Here is a 25,403-nt window from a genome sequence, read left to right on the forward strand (position 1 = left end):
AAAGTTTAAATTCTGGAGGTTTCAATCAAGATTATCAGTAAGGGTAATGCAGTGTTATCTTGCGAATGCAAGGCAAGACGTCTCAGTATCTTCACCAAATAATGAACCATTTCCCGAGGAACATGCTCTAAGCCGAAATATCTTAAACTTTGTAAGAAGTGAAGAAAATAAATTATTGAAATTTAAGGAATGTTGAATTATTTATCATTTTTTTAGATTCAATTTTTACATATAATTTTTTGGGCAACTATGCATAAAGGAGCTCCTTTTGATTTGAATGGAATACCTGTCGAAGAAAATACAGAAAATGTTGACGAAGGAGAAATAATTTTCAATAAAGTGACCAATGAATGAGAAAAGTTACTAACAAATCCAATGTTGGTTAATCTTTTTCTAGCAACGAATTAAAGTGCCTTTTGCCCTTTATTAAAACATTACAAGATTTAATAGATATTCACTTTAAAATTATGTTTTCATGAATAAAAATGGAAAATAAAAGCTCAACTCATGATAACATTAAGAAGATCACATTAATTTTTTTTCCAAAAGAATGACAAGTCACAAGTTCCATTAAAACAAACTAAACACGACTCGTTAAAAGTTTCATTTAGGAATAAAAAAAAGGTCATATTTTAGTCCTTGTGCATTTTTTACAAACCTTAAACGATTAACGAATTTTAAGTTAGTATTTTTAAACTTTTAGTTTTTTTTTTTAATTGAAAACTCCATTATCAAAAGTAAGTTTCTTCTCCAAAGCTGTTGTATAGTTGTATTTCCGCTTCCTATATATAAAGCAGGTGATCACAAATTCATGATCACTACACTACATCGCCATTGATGTTTAATTCCCATATCGCGCCTTAATTCTCCCATCTCTCTCTCTCTCTCTCTCTCTCTCTCTCACACACACACACACAGAGTTGCGAATTTGCGATATGGCGTCCATCGTAGACCGATCGGAGATAGCTTTCTTCGATCTGGAAACAACTGTCCCAACCCGACCCGGAGAGGCGCATGCAATTTTGGAATTTGGGTCGATTTTAGTTTGCCCTGAGAGGCTGATTGAGCTGGAGAGCTTCAGTACACTGGTTAGACCACACGATCGCTCCCTAATTTCTGACTCGTTCGTTCGCTCCAATGGAATCACCGCCGACGCCGTCGTCTCCGCCCCGACCTTCTCAGATATCGCAGATAGGGTTTACGACATCTTACATGGTAAATTGATATCCCAAATTTCCCTTTATACTACAGAATTTTGTATAAAAGTGGTAACTGAATTGTGAATTGAATCGATGGGTTGTTTAACAGGAAGAGTATGGGCGGGTCACAATATATTGAGTTTTGATTGCGTGAGGTTAAGGGAGGCGTATGCGCAGATAAATCGGCCGCCGCCGGAGCCCAAAGGAACCATTGATTCATTGGCGTTGTTGACACAGAGGTTTGGGAGGAGAGCCGGTGACTTGAAGGTATGTTAGTTACTGATTCCCAGAATCTTGATGAAGCCATCTTCAAAATTTGAATTTTAAAAGTGTCGAAATTTATTTTTATAGCTTTGTTTGAATTTGATCATTAAAGTTTTTTTTTTTCTTTGTTTCAATTTTATTATTAATTTTTTTTCTTATAATATTTAACTAAATTTATAATTTACCTGTTGAATAAAAGATCGATTTTTGTAGGTACGGGTATTTAGCTGATGTTCATTACATAGAGACAAAAAATTTAATAAAGAATCGTAATTAATCAAGAAATCAAAGAATTAATTTTGAACTTTAGAATGTAAAGCAATCGACAATAAAAGAAATAGGTTGGATTTTTCTATGTTAGAGTGTATGTACATGATTATACCAAAAAACTCATTTTATTTTTTAAATTATTTAGGTCATGTTTTTTATCTAGAAAAAAATGTAATTATAACAAAATTCATGATTTTTCGCCACCTTTTAAATAAAGATTCATAGTGATTTGTAAAAAACGAGTTTTTTTTGGTTACTTTGTTCAAGAGTCTGCTCATATTAACATGTGAATTTCAACTGCATCAAATTTGTATAGAAGATAATTCGCATATAAATAGTTAATGTATTTGTTTTTTCTTCAACAATTATTGATAATTCACTAATTACTTTTTAACATATTATAGTTTTATGGTTAATATTCTATGTGAATGATCATTGTGTACAAAAATCGTTAATTCTATCGGATTTTTTATCCACATTCACATTTTGATGATAAACATGAATTAATAATACAAATATGAACTCAAATAAAAAAGTCACATTCACATGTGAATCTTACTAAATTAAATGTTAATCTATGTTAATTCACTTTATTTTTTTTTGGATTTCAATATTTTGATCATACACAAATAAATTTACTAATAATCAAAGATGAATTTACTTATATTCACATGTAAGGGATCAATAATTGTTGAAAAATGGGATACAATAAACATTAACATGTGGATTCTTTTTTATACAAATTTGATAAGGCTTATCATTTCTTCCTCAATTTCTTCAAGAAATGAACATGCTTGGCACTTTTCAAGCTATCTATTGTGATATAATATTTCATGGTGTGTTTCTCATGCATGTTTTCAATATACTCAATTAGGCTTATAATTTTTTCCTCAATTTTAGATGAGAAAAAACTTATCATGGTGTCACTCGGTTATGTTATCCAATGTCCTTAATGCATCCCAACTTTACAAAATTGCCAAGATTTTCCTAAAACTTTTTATAATCCTAAAATTATTTGATTGGTGCTGAGTTCAAAATAGAAAAACACCTTCGATAAAAAAAAATAAAAAAAAAATGTTTATGTGCTAATAAATGTTTCATAACCTCTTGCTCTCCCTATGAGCAACTTCTTGAATAATGTCAAAAGTTTTCCTGACTTCAAAGGAAATATGGGTTCATCTATGTTTATCATAAGCAAATGGTCTAAAACATATAAAACATAGTGACACATCCATTAAATAAATTTATGGTGTGTTTGGTTGTGGAAAACTGTTTTCATTTTCTATGAAAATATTTTCAGAAAATATAGTTGAGTTTTCATTTTTAATTTTCATTGAAAACGTGTTTGGTTGGAACGGGTGGAGTTTTTATTTTCCATCTTAGAAATTTGGAAAACTTTGGAAAACTGTAAAAATCACTTTTCTAATTTACATACAATTTGGAAAACTGAAAATTTTCATTTTCTTAGAAAACTTTGGAAAACTAAACGAACCAAATGCGTTTTCAAAATTTCTAGTTTTCTAGGAAAATTTTCCAAGAAAAACAGAAATTTTGAAAACGCCTTTGGTTCGTTCAGTTTTCCAAAGTTTTCTAAGAAAATGAAAGTTTTCAGTTTTCCAAATTGTATGTAAATTAGAAAAGTGATTTTTACAGATTTCCAAAGTTTTCCAAATTTTTAAGATGGAAAATGAAAACTCCACCCGTTCCAACCTAAACGCATTTTCAATGAAAATTGAAAATGAAAACCCAACCATATTTTCATAGAAAATGAAAACAGTTTTCTAGAAAAAAATTCCAAGAAAAACGGAAATTTTGAAAACGCGTTTGGTTCGTTCAGTTTTCCAAAATTTTCCAAGAAAATGAAAATTTTCAGTTTTCCAAATTGTATGTAAATTAGAAAAGTGATTTTATAGTTTTCCAAAATTTTCCAAATTTCTAAGATGGAAAATGAAAACTCTCCCGGTTTCAACCAAACGCGTTTTCTAAAATTTTCATTGAAAATGGAAAATGAAAACTTAACTCTATTTTCTGAAAACATTTTCTTAGAAAATGAAAATAATTTTCTAGTTTTCTAGGAAAATTTTCCAAAAAAAAAACGGAAATTTTGAAAACGGGTTTGGATCGTTCATTTTTCTAAAATTTTTCAAGAAAATGATAATTTTCAGTTTTTCAAATTGTATATAAATTAGAAAAGTGATTTTTACAGTTTTCTAAATTTCTAAGATTGGAAATGAAAACTCCACTAGTTCCAACCAAACACGTGGGCCCTCTGGCCCTAACTCTATGGAGCCGAAGGTCCTAACTCTATAAACTCTGAATCATGCATATCACATATCACAATAAATCACAACACATAAATAACATGCAAATACATTGGCATATAACTCTAAAATACTCTGTCACATAATTCTGTTATCACACTAGGTAAAGTATAGTGAGAAGACTCACCTCAGATGTCTCGTTAAATCTTTGACTCGATAGAAATACGATCTAGCCTCCGCCTAATCACATAAAGTAAATACTCTCATAAATATAACTATACTCAACCCTCTCTTAGCACCCTCAGAAGGGTAAAAGACCATTTTACCCGTCTCTTGGCTTAAAGGCCACAATGTTAACCAAACCCTAAAAGTCAACAAAAGTCAACGGTCAAACTTTGACCCGACTCATCGAGTGCACTTGGGCGACTCGACGAGTCTACACGTGTCCAATAATTCTTTAGTCCCGCTCTGCACGTCGAGTCCCTTCCCTTGCTCGACGAGTCACACCTTGCATGAATCGCGGGGCCACCCCGACTCAACTCGCCGAGTCTCAAGAACAACTCGGCGAGTTCCGCCTTGAACTCCAGTCCTCTAATCCCCCTCTGACTCACTGAGTTATTCCCCCAACTTGGCAAGTCTACTCACTGAGTGATTTACAGGAAACCCTAACCCTACTCGCCGAGTCTGATCTTTGGACTCGGCGAGTTCATGCCATGCACAAACTCCATTGACCTCCTGAGGTCAGATCTGTTCCTTTAATCCATAGATCTGACCTTCCCAAGCATGATAATCACGTAAAGTTCAGACCTTGACACTCATATAACATCTAGATGGTTTCACTTGGTGATTTAGCCCCAAAAATAACATCCTAAGTTCATGGCTCCCAAAATAACTCATAAAGCTCTAAGGGTTAAGGTCTCTGGACCTCTTTGAGTCCAAATCCAAAGCATAAACTCGAGAAGGGACCAATTGCTCCACATATCCATCCTCTATAGGGGTTAGAAAATCCTAACTCTAAGAATCAACACCAAATCTGAAGAAGGTCCAAATAAATACCTCAAGATGAAGTCTCTGAACTCTGAAATCACCAGAATCGCACCTCATTCAACCTCCTTTTGCCTTGGTCACCTCCTTCTTGCAATCACACCAACAAAATGATCAAAAATGGCCTCTCCTTCCTCACAAACGCTCTAGATCTCTTAGGGTTTCTCTCTGGGGTTTGGTGGCCGCAAATGACGGCCCTAAGGGCCTTTAAATAGATCCCAAACCCGGGAAATTAGGGTTTCATTAAATAGCGTGGACTCGCCGAGTCCAGTCATGAACCCGGATGAGAATCCGCGACCCTACTCGGTGAGTCTAAGCACCAACTCGCCGAGTCCCTCCACAAACTCCAAAATAAATGAATAAAATAATACACCTGGGAATCCAGATGTTACAATTATCCCCCACTAGAATCAGACTTCGCCCTCGAAGTCTCACTCTGCAAACAACTCTGGATGCTGCTCACGCATCTCGCGCTCCGGCTCCCAAGTCAGCTCTGACCCTTTTCGATGTTGCCACTGGACCTGCACCAGAGGCACTTCCTTGTTCCTCAGAACCTTGATCTTTCGATCCCTAATCGCCACCGTTCTCTCAACGTAGTTCAGACTCACATCCACCTGAATATCCTCTAATGGTACCACTGCCGACTCGTCGACTATACACTTACTCAGCTGCGACACGTGGAAGGTGTCATGAATCTAACCCAGCTCTGCAGGTAGCTCCAAAAGGTTGGCTACCCTGCCTACTCTCGCGATCACCCTGAAAGGTCCAATATATCGGGATCCCAGCTTGCCCCTCTTCCTGAATCGGATCACTCCTTTCCAAGGAGAGACCTTCAGGAGCACGAAGTCGCCGACCTGAAACTCGAGCTCGGACCGACGCCTGTCCGCATAACTCTTCTGACGACTCTGAGCGGTCAACAACCTCTGTCTGACCTGCTGTATCTGCTCAGTCGTCTGAAGCACGATCTCGGTACTACCCATCACACGTTGCCCTACCTCTCCCCAACAAATGGGGGTCCGATACCTCCTCCAATACAACAGCTCAAAGGGTGGCATACCAATGCTCGAATCATGGCTATTGTTGTAGGAAAACTCTGCCAAGGGTAAATACGTGTCCTAACTCCCGCCGAAATCCAATACACATGCTTGGAGCATGTCCTCGAGCGTCTGAATCGTCCGCTCGCCCTGCCCGTCAGTCTGTGGGTGGTATGTGGTACTAAAATGCATCCTCGTACCCAATTCTTCATGAAATTTCTTTCAGAATCTGGAAGTGAAACGCACATCTCGATCTGAGACAACCGAGATCGGCACTCCATGCCGCGATACCACCTCCCTCACGTACATCTCTGCCAACCTCTCTGCTGAAGAGCTCTCACTGATAGCAAGGAAATGAGCGCTCTTCGTCAACCTGTCTACAATCACCCAAATTGCATCGACGCCCCTCGCGGTCCTCCGCAATTTGGTGATAAAATCCATAGCAATATGTTCCCACTTCCACTCGGGAACCTCTAACGACTGCAACTTACCATGCGGTCTCTGGTGCTCGGCCTTAACCCTACGACATGTTAGGCACCTCTTAACGAACCACGCGACGTCCCTCTTCATACAGGGCCACCAATACTCCCTTTTCAGGTCCAAATACATCTTAGTGGCCCCGGGATGGATCGAGAACTTCGATCGATGTGCCTCTTCCATCAAAATGGTACGCGTCCCACCTACAAACGGTACCCAAATCCGACCCTGTAAGGTCATAAGCCCCCGGCTATCGGTAACGAACTCCGATACCTGCCTAATAAATCTCTCTCTCTCTCTCTCTCTCTCTCTCTCTCTCTCTTTCTCTCTCTCTCTTCTAGTTTTCTGGTCTCACGGCCTCAGGCTGGGCTCCTCGAATGGTGTCCAACACTAGAGTCATCACTGTCAATCTCATGCAAACGTCTCTTATCGGGACGCTCTCTGCCCTACGGCTCAGGGCATCGGCTACCACGTTAGCCTTACCCGGGTGGTACAGGATCTCACAATCATAATCCTTTACCACGTCCAACCATCTCCTCTGCCGCATATTCAGGTTGGGCTGATCCATTAAGTACTTCAGGCTCTTGTGGTCCGTGTATATGGTACACCGGACCCCATAAAGATAGTGACGCCAGATCTTGAGGGCGAACACCACTGCCCCCAACTCTAAATCGTGGGTGGGATACCTTGCCTCATGAGGCTTCAGCTGCCTCAATGCATATGATATCACATGCCCCTTCTGCATAAGCACCGCTCCCAACCCTGATATCGACGCGTCACAATACACCACAAAATCCTTCATTCCCTCCGGAAGGGCTAACACCGGGGCTTCGCATAGTCTTTGGGGAAGTGTCTCGAAGGAGGCCTGCTGCTCTAGGCCCCATGAAAAAGCAACACCCTTCCGGGTCAACTTGGTGAGTGGCACGACGATCTTGAAGAAATCCCTGATAAAACTCCCGATAATAGACTGCCAATCCTAGGAAACTCCTGATCTCTGTAGGTGACTTCGGCACCTCCCAACTCATCACTGCCTCAATCTTGGCCGGATCGACTAATATCCCTTTCTGGTTAACGAGATGCCCTAGGAACTGGACCTCTCGTAACCAGAAATCACACTTGGAGAATTTGGCATAAAGCCTCTCCGATCTCAAAACCTCGAGGATTTCTCTCAAATGCTCCTCATGCTGCTCTCTGGATCTCGAATACACCAATATGTCGTCGACGAATACGATCACCGAGCGATCCAACATCGGCCTGCACACCCTGTTCATGAGGTCCATGAACACCGCTAGTGCATTGGTGAGCCCGAAAGGCATCACCACGAACTCGTAATGCCCATAACGAGTCCTGAACGCTGTCTTCTGGACATCCTCATCTCGCACCCTCACCTGGTGATATCCAGACCTCAAATCAATCTTGGAGAACCAAGACGCTCCCTGCAACTGATCAAACAAATCGTTGATCCTCGACAACGGGTAACGGTTCTTGACCGTCAACTTGTTCAACTCCCGGTAATCAATGCACATCTGGTGTGAACCATCCTTTTTCTTGACAAAAACGATAAGTGCTCCCCACGGCGAACTGCTCGGCCGAATAAACCCCTTCCCCAGCAGCTCCTGAAGCTGCGAGGACAACTCCTGCATCTCTGGAGGAGCAAGGCGATAGGCGCAACCCCCGGAACCAAATCGATACTGAACTCTACCTGCCTCTCGAGAGGCACACCCGACAACTCCTCCGGAAATACATCCGGGAACTCACGCACTATCGGAACCTCATCAACTGACCTCGGTCTCTCTGAATCAATCCTCGCGTCTATCACATACGCTACAAATCCCTTACATCCCTGTTGTAGACTCTGTCTCGCTCTAGTGGCTGAACAAAATGCCGACCCAGAACGTGTACCCTCGCCGTACACCGTAAGAACTCCCCCACTAGGGTCTCTTATGGTCACCAGCTGTCGCTCGCAGTCGATGACCGCTCCAAATCTGCTCAAACAGTCCATGCCCACGATAACACAGACATCTCCCATCGCGATAGGGACTAAATCAATCGGAAACTCCACTCCAAAAATCTCAAGTACGCAACCTCGAAGCACCTCTGTGGCATACACCGTTCTCTCGTCCGCTATGGAAACTCTCAGAGGTCGAGTCATTGCCTCCCGACTAATACTGATGTGTTGGCTAAAAGCCAACGATACAAAAGATCGACTCACACCCGAGTCAAATAACATTAAGGCAGGTACATAACTCACAAGAAAAGTACCGGCCATGACATCGGGCGCTGAGCGGACCTCCTCCGCAGTCAACTGGGAGGCTCTCCCTCGTGCCTTCGGTGCCTCGACCTTCGCAGGTCGACTATCCGTAGCTCTCACTACAGTAGGGGCAGATCCCTAAGATGCTCCTTGCGCTGTCCCTCGCAACTGTGGACACTCTGCCTTCCGGTGTCCGGTCTGGTTGCAGTGAAAACATACTGAAAACCCCTTGGGGAAATCCTTGGGCATATGCCCCTCCTTGCCACATTTGTAGCAAGACCCTGCTCTGCACACCCCATCGTGACTCTTGCCGCACTTGCCACAAGTGCGGCCCTTCTGGTTCCCTGATCTCGAATCAGTGGGTTTGGCCCGCTTGGCTACCGGCTGGGACTGAGCCGGCCGCCGATCCCTTCCCTGAGACTCAGCCTCCTCCCTAGCTTGGGTCTCTAACTCTATCTCCCTCTTCCGGGCATTTGCCTGAAGCTCAGCAAATGTACGGTACGTCGTGTTCGCCACGTACTCTCGTATATCCCTCCTCAACACACTCAAATATCGGATCATACGTGCCTGCTCGGAGGACACGTGCTCTGGGCAGAATATTGCCCTCTCATGAAACATCCGAGTAATCGCTGTAATAGACTCGGTACCCTGCTTGAGGGTTAGAAACTCATGTGTCAATCGCTCCCTCTCCACCTGGGGAACGTATTCATCTCGAAACATAGCAGTGAACCTCTCCCAGGTCATTGCAGCAAGCTCAGCAGGCGTGTAGTGCGCCGTCACAAACTTCCACTAGTCCTTCGCTCCCAAGCGAAGCTGGTTCAGCGCGAACCGGACTCTCAAATGCTCAGGAGACGAGCAAGTAAAGAAACACCCCTCTATGTCTGATATCCACCTCATCGCTGCAATCGGGTCCTGGGTCCCATCGAACTCCGGTGGTTTCATGTTGCTAAATTCTTGGAACAGTAACGCATCACCACCCTGCGACCTCGTCGTAGCTATAGCTGCAGTGGCCACAACAACAACAGCCTCAGAAAGAGCAGCGTATCTCTCGTCAAATGTCTCAATCAGAGTGGTCTTGATAGACCCGAACATCTCTGGTATCTCTGCCCTGATGGCCGCAGCCACCTCCTCATGAATGATCCTACGGATCTTAGCATTGCTCGTACCACTGCTCTCTGGTGTGTGGCATGTCCCTACCATGATCTCCCTCTGAAATACAACATAAGAATATTAGGGACTCACTCAAGTATAATCACACTCGATAACTCCACCCTACTTGTTCCTTAGTACTCTAGGGATTCTTACTTGGACTGCGCACTGACTCGGTATCTTCAGTAGTACGGGCCCAATACTACCGTCCATACCGCATCAGCATTCATCCCAAGTCCTCCTCCCAGAGTCCCAAATCCCAAGTACTCTACTCTCTCTAATCATGTGCTACTCACTAGCAGATCTTTAATAACCACCTCGCTGCTATCTAAACACTCTCAAGCATTTCTAGCAGCAAAGCCCCTAGACTAAGGCATCATATATCAGGCCACTCTAGTCCTAATAAGAATACCTAGTCTACTCTAGCATGCATATCATAATTCATCATATAGCATAACATAACATATCTGATAACACTTATTTTAAGGGTATTTTGGGAAATCACCGTTCGGGCGCTGGCTGATCGTACACACGGCTCTGCTCTGTTTGCCTCAAAACTCTTTCACTCTTTTCAAAATTTTACTTTATTATCAAAATTTTCCTCAAATCCTCAGTTTGAGTTCAGATACGCCCGAAGATGCATCTGAATCCCTCAAACCAAGGCTCTGATACCAACTTGTAATACCGTAAAATTTTAAACAATTTTTCACTTTTTAAAACCATAAAATATCATTCACGTTCACTTTTCAAAACAACGTATCAACATTATATCAATACAACCCCAAGATCAAAAACATATAAACTCCGGTGTGCGTGTGTACGAATCATGTCGGCGCCTTCCCGCGACCATCGCTGGTACCTGAAACACATAACACATAACACTGTAAGCATAATTGCTTAGTGAGTTCCCCAAAATACCACTCTAACACATATTTTCCACTCAAGGCTATAACTCTGTCGACCCTCTGGTCAATGTGTCTCAGTGGGGCCCTCCAGCCCCAACTCTCTGTGGACCTTCTGGCCCTAACTCTATGGACCCGAAGCTCCTAACTCTATAAACTCTGAATCATGCATATCACATATCACAATAAATCACAGCACATAAATAACATGCAAATACACTGGCATATAACTCTAAAATACTCTATCACATAATTCTGTTACCACACTAGGTAAAGTATAGTGAGAAGACTCACCTCAGATGTCTCGGTAAATCTCTGACTCGGTAGAAATACGATCTAGCCTTCGCCTAATCACATAAAGTAAATACTCCCATAAATATAACTATACTCAACCCTCTCTTGGCACCCTCATAAGAGTAAAAGACCATTTTACCCCTCTCTTGGCTTAAAGGCCACAATGTTGACCAAACCCTAAAAGTCAACAAAAGTCAACGATCAAACTTTAACCCGACTCGTCGAGTGCACTTGGGTGACTCAACGAGTCTACACGTGTCCACTAACTCTTTAGTCCCGCTTGGCACATCGATTCCCTACCCTTGCTCGACGAGTCACACCTGGCATGAATCGCGGGGCCACCCCGACTCAACTCGCCGAGTCTCAAGAACAACTCGGCAAGTTCCGCCTTGAACTCCAGTCCTCTAATCCCCCTCTGACTCACTGAGTTATTCCCCTAACTTGGCAAGTCTACGCACTGAGTGATTTACAGGAAACCCTAACCCTACTCGCCGAGTCTGATCTTTGGACTCGGCGAGTTCATGCCATGCACAAACTCCATTGACCTCCTGAGCTCAAATCTGTTCCTTTAATCCATAGATCTGACCTTCCGAAGCATGATAATCACATACAGTTCAGACCTTGACACTCATATAACATCTAGATGGTTTCACTTGGTGATTTAGCCCCAAAAATAACATCCTAAGTTCATGGCTCCCAAAATAACTCATAAAGCTCTAAGGGTTAAGGTCTCTGGACCTCTTTGAGTCCAGATCCAAAGCATAAACTCGAGAAGGGACCAATTGCTCCACATATCCATCCTCTATAGGGGTTAGAAAATCCTAACTCTAAGAATCAACACCAAATCTGAAGAAGGTCCGAATAAATACCTCAAGATGAAGTCTCTGAATCTAAAATCACCAGAATTGCACCTCCTTCAGCCTTCTCTTGCCTTGGTCACCTCCTTCTTTCAATCACACCGACAAAATGATCAAAAATGGCCTATCCTTCCTCACAAACGCTCTAGATCTCTTAGGGTTTCTCTCTGGGGTTTGGTAGCCGCAAATGACGGCCCTAAGGGCCTTTAAATAGGTCCCAAACCCGGGAAATTAGGGTTTCATTAAACAGCGTGGACTCGCCGAGTCCACTCATGGACTCGCCGAGTCTAGTCATGAACCCGGATGAAAATCTGCGACCCTACTCGGCGAGTCTAAGCACCAACTCACCGAGTCCCTCTACAAACTCCAAAATAAATGAATAAAATAATATACATGGGATTCCGGATGTTACAATTTTCTACCCCATTTTTTACCCCAAAAGTATATGTAACTTCCAAAAATTCAAGCCCAAAAATTTCATTTTTAAATTAAGTAAAACATAAGTCATATCACCAGAACATTGCCAATAAAGAAAGTTGTAAATTCATGTCTCAAAATCCATGTCTTCAGTACAATAAAAATTAGAGTACATTCCCAGAAAGTCCAATGCGGAATCATGTGTTTGTGATGCGATGCTACGCTGCCGAATCCTTCCCCTTAGACAAAGAGGTACCTGAAACCAAAACTGAAACTCTAAGCACAAAGCTTAGTAAGTTCCCCCATCATACCACATACCATATAATATCGTTGGTATCTTTCAACCGGTAATCATCATCGGTATCTTTCGACCGATAATCATCGTCGGTATCTTTCAACCGGTAACCATCATCGGTATCTTTCAACCGATAACTGCCATCAGTATCTTTCAACCGGTAACTGGGGACTATTCTACCCCTACCACTAGCATACAATAATAAGATATAAACATACAGTCAGGCATATCCGGGTACTGACCTACCCTTCGGTCCTCAGGACCGTTATCAGGGAATCTAATCCCTACTATACACATAACATATCATACAGATATATCTCATGACCAAAGCACATAACCATACCAAGATAATTATCACAAAGACAATCATCTTCTAAATACCCCTTTTTGGTGGGCCGACATTGTTGCCTTAGACCCACCCCTATTGGAAGGTAACTCACCTCAATGTCATGCAGTGTTTGAACTATCCTCGGCGTACAAGTCGACTCCCTTCGAATCCTCGATCCCTACACGACAACCTTTAAGTCATCACACAAAACGTGCAACCCTAATCAGGGTTAGTCCAAGTCCAGTCAAAGTCAACACGCGGTTGACCAGACTCGCCGAGTTGGGCCGCCAACTTGTCGAGTCCCTACCTATCATCTATTATTCTTCGCGCATCTACTCGTCGAGTTTAGAAATGATTCGACGAGTTCCCATTCCATATGAATCACCGAATGAATCCTCATTCGACTCGCCGAGTTGTATGAATAACTCGTCGAGTCCATCCTCATCTGATGAACGTGTCCTGTTATCGACTCGCCGAGTTGTATGAACAACTCGTCGAGTTCATCTTCAAAAGTTGGGAGATCGCCTTGGACTCGCCAACTCTGCTCATGTACTCGTCGAGTCCTATAGACTCCAGGTCTATGGCTAAGACCAATATGTTGGGTCACTCCTTTGAACCCTCTAAACCCTTCTAACACCCAACTGGTTCCCCTGGACCCTCAACAAACTTGGGGACATCAAGCATTGGACTCTCCGAGTCCCAAGAACGACTCACCGAGTCTATATTGTCCAAGTCCCATTTCTCGATTTCTGGTGTACAACACTTGTCCAAATGATAGATCCAAGCCCCTAAGCTCGATCTAGCACGTAAAGTTACGAACTTTACGTGCATGCATGGGACTTTTAAGCGTAAAAGGCCCTAAAATGGCTCTTATAATGCATGGGACCTTCCTTGAGTGCAAAAGCAACTCCAATCTGCCTAGTGACTCTTCCCAAGTGCTAGATCCGAAGTCTTGACCCCCAACCATGTTTGCAAATCATGGTTGGTCACCTCATATGGCTTAAAAGCCCTAAATCATCCCCAAAGAGGGATCTAAATAACAAGCAAGCAAGGTATAGACTTTATACCTTTCAAAGACTGCAAATGATGTCCCAAACACGAATCCTTTAGTCTCCTCTTGATCCTTCTATGCTCACCCTTCTTCCTTGTGAAAAAAACCACTAAAATCACCACAATTGCCTTTAGATCTTTACACACTCGGCTAGGGTTTGCTATGGAGGGTCTCTGGGAGCAATATGGACGAGTGGTGGCTGAAAGAGATGATTAAATAGGGTGCAAACCCTCAGATTAGGGTTTGTCCAGTCAGAGCCTACTCGTCGAGTCTGGCCACCGACTCGACGAGTCCGTCACTTAAGTCCCGTGTCCAAACCCGCTCCTACTCGACGAGTTGGGCCTTCAACTCGCCCAGTCTCAGGCCAAAAATGCAAAATACTTAAATAAAATACATACCAGGAACCGGGTGCTACAATATATTCCTAGAATATTCCGTTTTTATAGCTTTTATATATATATATATATATATATATATATATATATATATATATATATATATATATTGTCAAATACAACACTTTACTAATTAAACTCTATATTTATGATTGATTAATATAAATTAGTATATAACATGATATTATAAATATTAAATATTGCACTTAAATTATAATTAGTAGATAAAATAAATTAGAAATGTATGAAATAAAAATAAGAGGGGCTAAAATTGGCAACCAAACTTCACCTCCATTTTTGGAGATATGAATAGTATCCCCCCATTTTTGGAGATATGAATAGTATTCCCCCATATGGGGGAATACTATTCATATCTCCAAAAATGGAGGTGAAAATGGGGTCGGGTTGGACAAGAATGGGGGTGGAAATGGAGTTTGGGGGTGGGTTGGTGATGCCCTAAGGGTGCGTTTAGTTGCGGAAAAATTGACCGTTTTCCGGAAAATTTTTTCAAGAAAAATGAGAATTTTGAAAACACGTTTAGTTCGTCTATTTTTCTAAATTTTTCACGGAAAATGAAAATTTTCCATCTACTAAAATTACAAAGAAGTTGGAAATTTTTGGAAAATCGATAATCATTGTTTTCCATATTTTTCAAATTCCAAAATTTTTCTAAATATAAACACCCACTCTCATCCCATCCATCTCTACCTACCTTCACATTAACACCCCCAGCCCACCACACCCCTACCTACCTACACTCACTCCCAAGTCCACCCCCATAAACACACACACACACACACACACCAACCCCTACAAACACACACACCCCCCCCACACCCACCGATACCCCCATAAACACACACCAACAAACACACACACACATACCAATCCCCACAAACACACACACCCACACCCACCCCCACCCCCACCCCACACCCACCCACACATAGGCCCACCTATAGTCCAAATGGTCAATATCCTTAACTTCATAAAATATTATTCACCCGCTGCCATGATACCCACTGTACAAAAAGTATTGATTATCAGGAATAATGTTAATAAGGATCAACTACAATAATAACTTTTTAAGGAAAATTGTGGGAAATAACATATACACTACTCCTTTAAAATTGCCTAAGGTGTAGATTGTCCTTCGCATATAGGCACATAGCTCTTACCAGCTTCTAACTTCTAGTTTTTAAGAAAAAAAAAACAAAAAGAAAAAAAAGTTTTGTTGGTCAGCATGATTTTTAGGGTTTGAGTTAATTAAAAAACTACTTCAGTTAATGTTTAACAATTTTTTGTCAAGTTTTAACAAGTTTACTTAAACACCCTTTAAAATAAGTAAATCATATCTATATTTTTTGATAATTACTTTATACGATTAAATATAAATATATTTAAACAATTATGATGTTTTTATTTAAAACAAAATATATATCTTAAATGATTAAATATAAATATAATTTAGTAAGTATGATATTTTTATTTGAAACCATCATATTCAATGAATTTTATAATTTATTAATCTTCATCTAACAAATAAACAAATATTTATTATATGAATATACAAACCAAAATTAATATCTTAGTAGTTAGTAGTATTGTCTTTTAGAAACACCTTTAGACCGGAGGGTGTGGGAGATACTATTCCCTCACCTTTGGTGGGCCATATCCCTCTTTCTTTCACTTCATTTTCTCTCACCTAAAAGCCAAGGAATGGGTGGGAAGTCTTTCCTTCACTTTTTTTAATATATTTAATACATATATTATACTCATTTTGTAGAGAATTAAAAACCATGAACTTTGATATATTTTTTATATTTTTATAGTAGATGTATAATTTTATAAATATTAAAAAAGATAAAAAGAAAAAAGAAAAAAAAGCTGACCAATAGCATGAGGAGAGAGAGTGCGGCACCCCCTACCCCCACCTCTTTTCCCGCGTTTCTTTCCCTCACCCACAGAGTGGTGAGCAGGAGTGAGGGAAGCTTCCCTCACCCTTTTCCCGCACCCATTCCGTCTAGCCTTAATATGTAAAAAAATGTTTGATATGTTTTCTTACAAAATTGAAAACTATTCTTTATTAGTAAAAAAGTCATCATTTAGTAGTATGCATAATTTTTTTTACCAATTGAGAATTTACTCGGTACATTTGGTCTTGAAATTTGAAATATTTTTATTTTTTGGATTTCTATCGTTTATAAAAACTAATTTATCATATTTCTATTTAAATTTAGTTTATAACCATGTTCTTGTATGTCATTTTAAAAGCTCTTAGCTACTTGTATTGAACACTCTTATATAAATAAATATTATAATTTACAGCTTCCAACTAACATTCCAACTAACAGCTATTAGCTTTAGGTTTCTGGCTTCCTACTATACTCTTATCGAATACGTTTGTAGTGTATATTGTTATTTCACACAATTTTCTTTTTAAACTTGTTATTCTAGTTACCTCTCATTAATATTATTATAAAAAATCAATACATATGTGAATAAGCATACGCGCATTTGCATATGCACATATGCAAAGAAGAAAAACAACACAACATATATATATATATATATATATATATATATATATATATATATATATATATATATATATATATATATATATAATATAAATAAGTTGTGTCTAAAACATTTATTAAAATTTCATTTTTAATTTTTTTTATATGTGCATATGCATACAAACGTACATTTCAAATTTATTTTTGGCGATGATTCTAGACGTTTTATAAGGGCAATTTAATATATTTGTTTTAAAAATGTTTGCGTAGAAAAAAAGTTCACAAGTTCTTAGGGTTTGTTGGTTCTCACTATCTATCTATACAAAACACACACACACACACACACATATATATATATATATATATATATATATATATATATATATATATATATATATATATATATATACTAGTTTATAACCCGTGGGAACTACGGTTACAAAATTAATTAAAATTTCATTGTAAAAATTCAAAATTGTTAATCAATTATTTTAAATAAATTATTAATTAAGAGATATTTTTACTAGTTATGTAAAATTGTATTCGTCGATTCAAATAAATATGTGAAATTAATTTTTAATTTATATCGGATAACTTTTATTTGTGAATTAATGTAAACAATAATATAAAATTTAAAATGGAAAATGGAAAATAAATAGATTGACAAGTAACATCACATTAATTAGGAGGTCTAATAAATTTGAAATGAAGAATTAATTAATTGACAAGTGGCATCATATTAATTAGGATGTCTAATATGGTGACACATGGCAAAACAACTACTATTTTATTAGTATATATATATATATATATATATATATATATATATACTAGTTTATAACCCGTGAAACCACGCCTACAAAATTAATTAAACTTTAATAGTTAGAACACAAAATTATTAATAAATTATAATCGTTAATTTAAATAAATATGTGAAATTATATCACCTTATAATTTGTATTAATTTTATTTTAATTTTTACTCCATTGTTATTAATTTATTGTAATTAAAATGAAAATTTTAAAATTTGAAATAGATAATTAATAGGTTGACAAGTGACATGCATTAATTAAGAAGTTTAATAGGGTGACACATGACAAAAAAAGAATAAAATATGTATTAATTAGGAGGCCTAATATGATGACATGTCAAAAGGAGATTTAAACTATTCTTTTATTAGAAGGGATATATATATATATATATATATATATATATATATATATATATATATATATATATATATATATTAACCTTTTGTTCTTCCCATCTTCAAACTCATATAAAATAATAACATGTGGAATCCACTAATTCTCTCTATGAATCTCCTCTTTTATTTTGACATTAATAAAATGAATAGGATGATGTATATATTTATCAAAAAGGAAATCCCTTCTTGAAGTCGTCTTCATTTTATATGACGCTTTAATTAAATACGTCCACCTCTTGACGGACTATGAAAAACGTCTTCTTCCTACCACCACAATCGCTTCTTCTCTGGTCCAACACCAACCCTAGCCACCTCCTTCATCTTCGATGAAAACCCCACAATACCGAAGAATTTATGTTTCCAAACGAGCATCCACTAATGGGTTCTTATGAAAACACAAATTTAGGGCACAAAGATGAAGATCTGGTTTAAATGAGAAAAACAATAGGGAACACAATGATGACATGTTTAACTTTCGTAACCAGTCTGCACTAGCGTGGTTCGGATGAAAAAAAATCGGGGAATGGTGTGGTCTGCTTTGAATACAAAAATCGTGAATCGAATTGCTATCCGAAACCAGTGGGGTTCATTCCCCATTGGGTAAACTTTGTTTGAATGGTGGGTTTAATTTTTGTTTTGAAATTTATTTTCTTCAACATCTTTAAGTTCACCATCCTAAAAAAAACTCATATCTTTTGTTTTGGGTATATCCCGGTGGGTGGTGAAAGACTGAATAATATTAATCTTGGTTTATTAGTTCTTTTGATTTCATCTTCATAATTATAGTTTTGGCATTTGATTTTTAATGAATTTGTTGTTTTCTTTTTGTTTGATTTAGTTATAGTCTTGAATATGATTTTGCTATTTAGTAGTGGTAGGAGGTGGATGGTTTGGTGGTGGTAGGTTGTTTAGAGGAAGATAGTGGTAGTGGGAGGTGGTTGTAGGAAGCATATGGTGATAAGAGGTGAATATGTTCTTGGATTAAAATGAAAGACGAATTTAATTAAAATGCTTAATAATAACAAATAAAGAAAAAGTCATGTCAGTGCCACGTAAGCATGTCCTAGTAACTCCTATGTGATATGTCATGTCAGCTGTGGTAACCGGATGATCTTTTCATTTGTTTCATAATGGCTTAATTGTCACTGAGTTTACAAGTTTAATATTAAGCATATTAATGACTAATTCACGACAAATTATAGTGACGGATCTAAAAGAATTTCATATTGGGGACACATCAACTATATGATCAGGTCATATCAATTTAGCTAAAACAATCGGGTCTGGTAAAAAAATGATCTATTATTCCATTCCATTAAAAAAAATTCATATGTAGTTTATGAAAATTAATTGATTGACATGTAACCTATATTCAAAGTTTATACCATTATAAATTTTTATAAAATTAACAAAATCAAATAAAAATTGACCGCAAAATTTACATATAACAATCCCTTTATCATTTATAATAATACTTTTAAAAAAACTTATATGAATGACATTCAAAAATTATCTTTTATAACCCTTAAGTTATATGATATAAGTAATAAGATAAAGAAATAGAATAAATTGAAATAATCTGCAATGAAGTAAAATAACAATTTTTTTTTTGAAGTGGAGTGTTAAAAAGCCTCCTACGTCCTGTCGTAGGTTCATATATACAAGGCGAATTCCTGCACGTTGTGTGAGATAATGTCACACCCCAAAACCAAGAACGGCGGAAACGTTCAGGGGTGGAGGATGTCATGTAAAGTATCATAACAGTGCAAAGTAGTAAACAAGCAACATCATCCATTGCATTAATAGTAAAGTTTTAATACATGTGTGTTCTTTCATAGTAATAAGACACCAAAATAAGTAATCAAAATAAAAGACGAGTCTTGACTACTCTGTCTTCTCAAAACTTGATCATCGTACCTGTCTACTGGAGACCTGAGAATACAAGTTATTTTGAAAGCGTAGATCAACATTTAAGCTGGTGAATTCATAAGTACTTTAGTGTCATTGATTTGTAAAGCTGTGATGAAAAGACTTGTAAATGTTCAATGAAAAAGTTTGTATAAGTATGAAAACCCTAGAAAAATCTCATATTTCCTACTAGTATAAAAAGTAGTATTCTACCAAGACCCGATTGTTTTGAAAGTTTGCTTCTCTGTAAGAATGAAGGTTTTTCCCATCTACAACTATTATTAACAAAATATAGTCTACCTCATCGTTTATGTGAATGTGTCACAAGATAAAAGTAATAGGCAAAATTATATAATCATTGAAATCGTATCCTTTTGTATAGGATAAACATGGCGCGGTAAATCGCCGAACAGTATAACTGAGATATCTGTCGATGATATGTCCCACTGTAGCCAGCAGCCAGGTGTAGGATGGTCAGCCCCGTAGTATGCAATTGTCTTTCTAGTATAGTATATAACAATTCTCTTCATATAGTATGTAGTAGTCTACTTAGTATAGTATACAGTGATTCTCTTCATATAGTATGTAGTAGTCTTCCTAGTATAATCATTGAAATCGTATCCTTTTGTATAGGATAAACATGACGCGGTAAATCATCGAACAGTACAACCGAGATAATCTGTCGATGACAGGTCACACTGTAGCTAGCAGCCAGGTGTAGGATGGTCAGTCCCGTAGTATGTAATCGTCTTTCTAGTATAGTATATATCAATTCTCTTCATATAGTATATAGTATAGACTCATGAATGAACTGACTCTTGTGTGTTTCCTTGTACTAGGAATAGTAATTAGTATCTCCTAACTATGCCTATTATAGTTTACTAGAATGTCCAAGTATGTTTATACACTTTTGCTACTCAAGGGTGTTGGAACTGAAGAAGAATTAAAAACTCTCATATCAATACATATATACTTCTAACATAAGTGTATAGATATGGTATTTAGCAATATAAAAGTTAAAATGAGGTTTTGTAATACATTTAAAGGTTTTGAACAATAAATCATAATGAATTGATGTCAGTTTTATAAACTGATTTAAAAGTAGTTTGTTTGATAACAAGGTCTAAAGTAATTGAAATCCATAGTTTGGAGAAGGTGCTAGGTGTCAAGTGAAGACTTGAACACACACAATTTCCTATTAACATATAAAGATATATTATATGTAACTAATTAGTGATTATAGCACTAATTAAGGAAGTATAAACACCCTAGAACATGGAAAACACTTGGATTTAAGTGTTATAAGAACTTAGGGTTGCATCTAAGGGTTGTAAGACCTTGCTTTAGAGTTTACGACCCAAGGACCAAACCCCATGGAGTTTACGGCCTAGGGTTTATGGACCTAGTGGGTTTACGACCATAAACCCATGGCAAATCTTACCATTTTGTAGTTTAAGGTCTATAGCTTAAGTATGAAGCGTCCTAGTCCAATATCCAAGCCTTAGGAGGTAATGGAAGCACATATGCAACACATAATGGTGTTTACGACCCAAGGAGTTTGCCTTGGTTGTAAACCCATGTGTTCTTGGGCATTTTTGGAGTTTTTCAAAGATTTAGCAAGTAATCTAAGCATATAATTAGATAGGAGGAGTGTACTTACTTATAGGAAGCTTGCAAGAGTGTTTAAGGTCCAAGAACACTAGTGTGTGTTCTTGGTGTTCTTGGTGAAATGAAGAACACTTGAAGATCTATCAAATGAAGAAATTTCATTGATGAAATCATGTTTATTCACTAGATGTGTAAGGCTATCAAGTTGAAAATGGAAAGATCACTTACTGGATTGAAGATTGGAATGAATGATCTTGATGATACTTGAGAGCAAACTCGAATTCTAGGCTTGAAATGGCAAGAATGAATGAAAAATGGCTAAGTTTTTCTTATATAGGCATGGATTTTATGACCGTAAACTCATGGTCTCATGGCCGTAATGTGACATCCCCATTTTCACGGCCAGAAAAGACCGATTTTGTTTATGCTTTATAAAAATCAGAGTACTTTTAATAAAAATGTTGCGGAATTTGTTCCCAGAAAAACACGATAAATACGTTATTAAAACATTTTTGAAGAAACGTATTTTATTCATTTTAAAACATTTGGGATGTCATTGTCAATACAGAAACATAAGCATAAACAGAACTTACATTTATTTATACTAGTGATCTACATCTCTTTAATCTCAGTGTAATGTGACTTCATATGAACACCTGTGATATAAATAAACTGAGTGGGTCAGGTTGGGAAACCTGGTGAGTACATAGGGTTTTCAACCCACAATAATATAATTATTATGTTTAAACAATCAAGCAATTAAACCCAATTACCCATCCCCATTATCTTCTTTACTCTTAAGGATCTACCCTAAGAATCAGCTATTTCTCGTTCATTCATTCCTAAGGATTATCCTAAGGAATCGGCACGAAGTCCATCGTTACCAAAGCTTATAGATTACAACTGGTGAACACGTAGTCCAAAACATCTGGTAAACACTTAGTTCAAAAATAACTAGTGAACACACTTAGTTCAAAATACCTAGTGAACACACTCAGTTCAAAGATACAAAGTGAACACAACACACACACACACACAAACACACACACACACACATATATATATATATATATATATATATATATATATATATATATATATATATATATATATATATATATATATATGCTAATAAAACATCTATTGCACATAAAAGTAAAGATAGACAAAGTACATTTGTTATTATTATTATTATTTTTTTTTTTGTAATTTGTCGATATTTTTTTCTTCAAAAATTGTTGTTTCAAACTTTTGCTCATGATTTGATTTGTTAAGATTGACACTCTTGCTGCTTATTTTGGGCTTGGACAACAAAGACATAGGTAATTTCCCTATCCACCTACAAATATATAATATACGCATCACCACATTTTAGAATTCAAAATTTGTAAAATTTTCATATAAAAACATCATCATCTTAATTCTTCTCCTTCAACATCAACTTTCAGGAGTTTAGCCGATGCTCGAATGAATTTTGAAGTTGTCAAGTGTTGCGCTACAGTTCTTTTCTTGGTAATTTCTCATGGAATTAAACATTCATTTCTGTATGAGTCTGTTTGATATGATGAAATGGAATTAACGTATAGAATAGGTCATTCAATCATGAAATGGAATTAACGTATAGAATAGGTCATTCAATCATGAAATGGAATTAACGTACTGAAATAAACAAAGTAATAAAATATATAATTATATTCTATTATTATATTTGGTTGGCTTGAACGAATAGAATAGGTCATTCAATTGTGTATAAATGGAAAAGCAATAAAACTAAATTCATAAATAAATAAATAAAATCATAAAACTAACCTGTAAGTAAATAAAGATATATCTTTAAACAAAGTGTTTAAACAAAGTGCACATGTGCATATTACTTTTCTTTTAAAACACATGTTAAATATATTTCAAATAATATAGTTTAGCTTTTTCGGAAGATTAAAAAATTAATTGAAATTCTGAAATTTTTTAAATGTTAAAATTATTGAAGATGATATAATAAAAGTAATTTATAATTATAATATATCATTCAATGAGGGAAGAAAAGAAAAAAAAACACTGCTCCCTTCCCATGGAATAAAAACATCCCTTGTGAAGGAATCACATTCGGTATGGAATGTTGCATCCCATTTCTTTTATATTTGTCGTAAACAAACAAGATTTTATAGCTTCCAACTACATTGTCTAAGTTTTTATAATGCAAACTCACTCAAACATACCAATCACACAGGAATCTATAAATCCAAGGGAACAAATTCCAATTCCAGTTGAATCTGATAACGCCATTCCATATAATGAAGTTTGCATGGCGTCAATCACTGTAGTATCCGTTTCTCCCTATTTTCACAGGTTCCAAAAAATACAAATCCTTCACAGAGACATTCCGTTACAGATCCGCTGTGATTCCATGAGAATACGATTTGGATTAAGCACAAAATATCTCGACTATGCTGGAAGACCACGCTTAAGTTTTGTGGTAGATGCAAACTCTCCAAATCTATGTAATCTACTTGATGCATGTGATAATATTACCAAGAGATTCTTGGGTTTTGATTGCAACTCTGAATGGAGACCTCTTGTTAACAGAAAGTTTTCTGACTCACCCACCGTTAGATTAAAGTAAGTTTTATCACTAACATATAAAATGAGAAATCATTTCAGAAAGCAAGACATGTTAGTTTTAACCCCTACTAAGCTAGAAATAGGGGTGACAATCCTTGTAATAATAAAAATAAAAAGCTATGATTAGATTTGAATTATTAGTATGAGTAATTTGAAATTTGTACAGCTTAAGGACTGAAGATGGAGAGAGGAGTGGGTGGATGACAGAGATATACCATAAGGATTCATCATCATCATCATCTTCTTTGTCTGCACCACAAATGGTTTCGAGTAGTGGTTATGATGTGGCAGAATTGGATTGGTTGTTTCGTCCCGGTGGCTTTGTGGATGCGTACTTGTGTTTAGAACCGTATAACTATCCAGAAAATGCTGGAATCCGGTTAGTGGCCAAGAAGTTAATTGTTCATTACTAAATACTAATGTTAGGATTATTATAGTTATTGTTGTATACTTGTGTTGTTTTCATTAGAGTTTCATGTTAGGTATTCTCCTTCACACCCCCTCCCTTTTCACTGATATAATATTATTTCAAGACTTTGGGTTCATTATCAAAGTGTTTTGGTGCATACGTGTATTTAGCCGAAAATTAGAGCACTTTAACGATGTACCTATCTTATGAGTTAATAACATTTTCGTCATATCATTCCATTGACTTAGACATTCAAATGGTTAACCTTTTTTTTGTGAATTTATTTAAGTTATCTGCATCTATCTAAAATGTTATATATATATATATATATATATATATATATATATATATATATATATATATATATATATATATATATATATATATATATATATATATATATATATATATATTGTGAATTTATTTAAGTTATCTGCATCTATCTAAAATGTTATATTTAACATCATTCGTTTAATTACTCGTTTTCTAAACATATCATATTTTAATAAATATTATCACTAGACATTAATATATAAATAAATAAATATAATAGAATATATTGTTTCAAAAAGAATATAATACAATCAGGTAGATGTGGCAAAATTTAACATGACACGAAACCCAACAAGAAATAAGCGAGTTTGG

General features: G+C 37.0%; 1 protein-coding gene across 1 annotated transcript; it reads left to right on the forward strand.

Annotated features, from left to right (window-relative positions):
- The first annotated feature begins 769 nt into the window (after positions 1 to 769).
- LOC145103150 (protein NEN1-like) lies at positions 770 to 25,009 on the forward strand. Its single transcript, XM_079040695.1, has 6 exons — positions 770 to 1,215; positions 1,309 to 1,466; positions 23,006 to 23,052; positions 23,179 to 23,242; positions 23,958 to 24,346; positions 24,516 to 25,009. The coding sequence occupies exons 1-6, from the start codon at positions 936 to 938 to the stop codon at positions 24,760 to 24,762; spliced, it is 1,185 nt and encodes a 394-aa protein (XP_078896821.1). The 5' UTR covers positions 770 to 935; the 3' UTR covers positions 24,763 to 25,009.
- Positions 25,010 to 25,403: the final 394 nt, after the last annotated feature.

Source organism: Lactuca serriola, chromosome 4 (assembly GCF_051521515.1).
Source record: "Lactuca serriola cultivar US96UC23 chromosome 4, Lser_US96UC23_V15, whole genome shotgun sequence".
NCBI classification, from domain to species: domain Eukaryota; kingdom Viridiplantae; phylum Streptophyta; class Magnoliopsida; order Asterales; family Asteraceae; genus Lactuca; species Lactuca serriola.

What these genes read in the sequence shown, in the direction of transcription:
- LOC145103150 (XM_079040695.1), top strand. Translation starts at nt 936, where the DNA reads ATGGCGTCCATCGTAGACCGATCGGAGATAGCTTTCTTCGATCTGGAA. An exon ending in GGTTTACGACATCTTACATG is followed by an intron (nt 1,216 to 1,308) that starts GTAAATTGATAT and finishes GTTGTTTAACAG; the next exon opens with GAAGAGTATGGGCGGGTCAC. An exon ending in TCACCCACCGTTAGATTAAA is followed by an intron (nt 24,347 to 24,515) that starts GTAAGTTTTATC and finishes AAATTTGTACAG; the next exon opens with CTTAAGGACTGAAGATGGAG.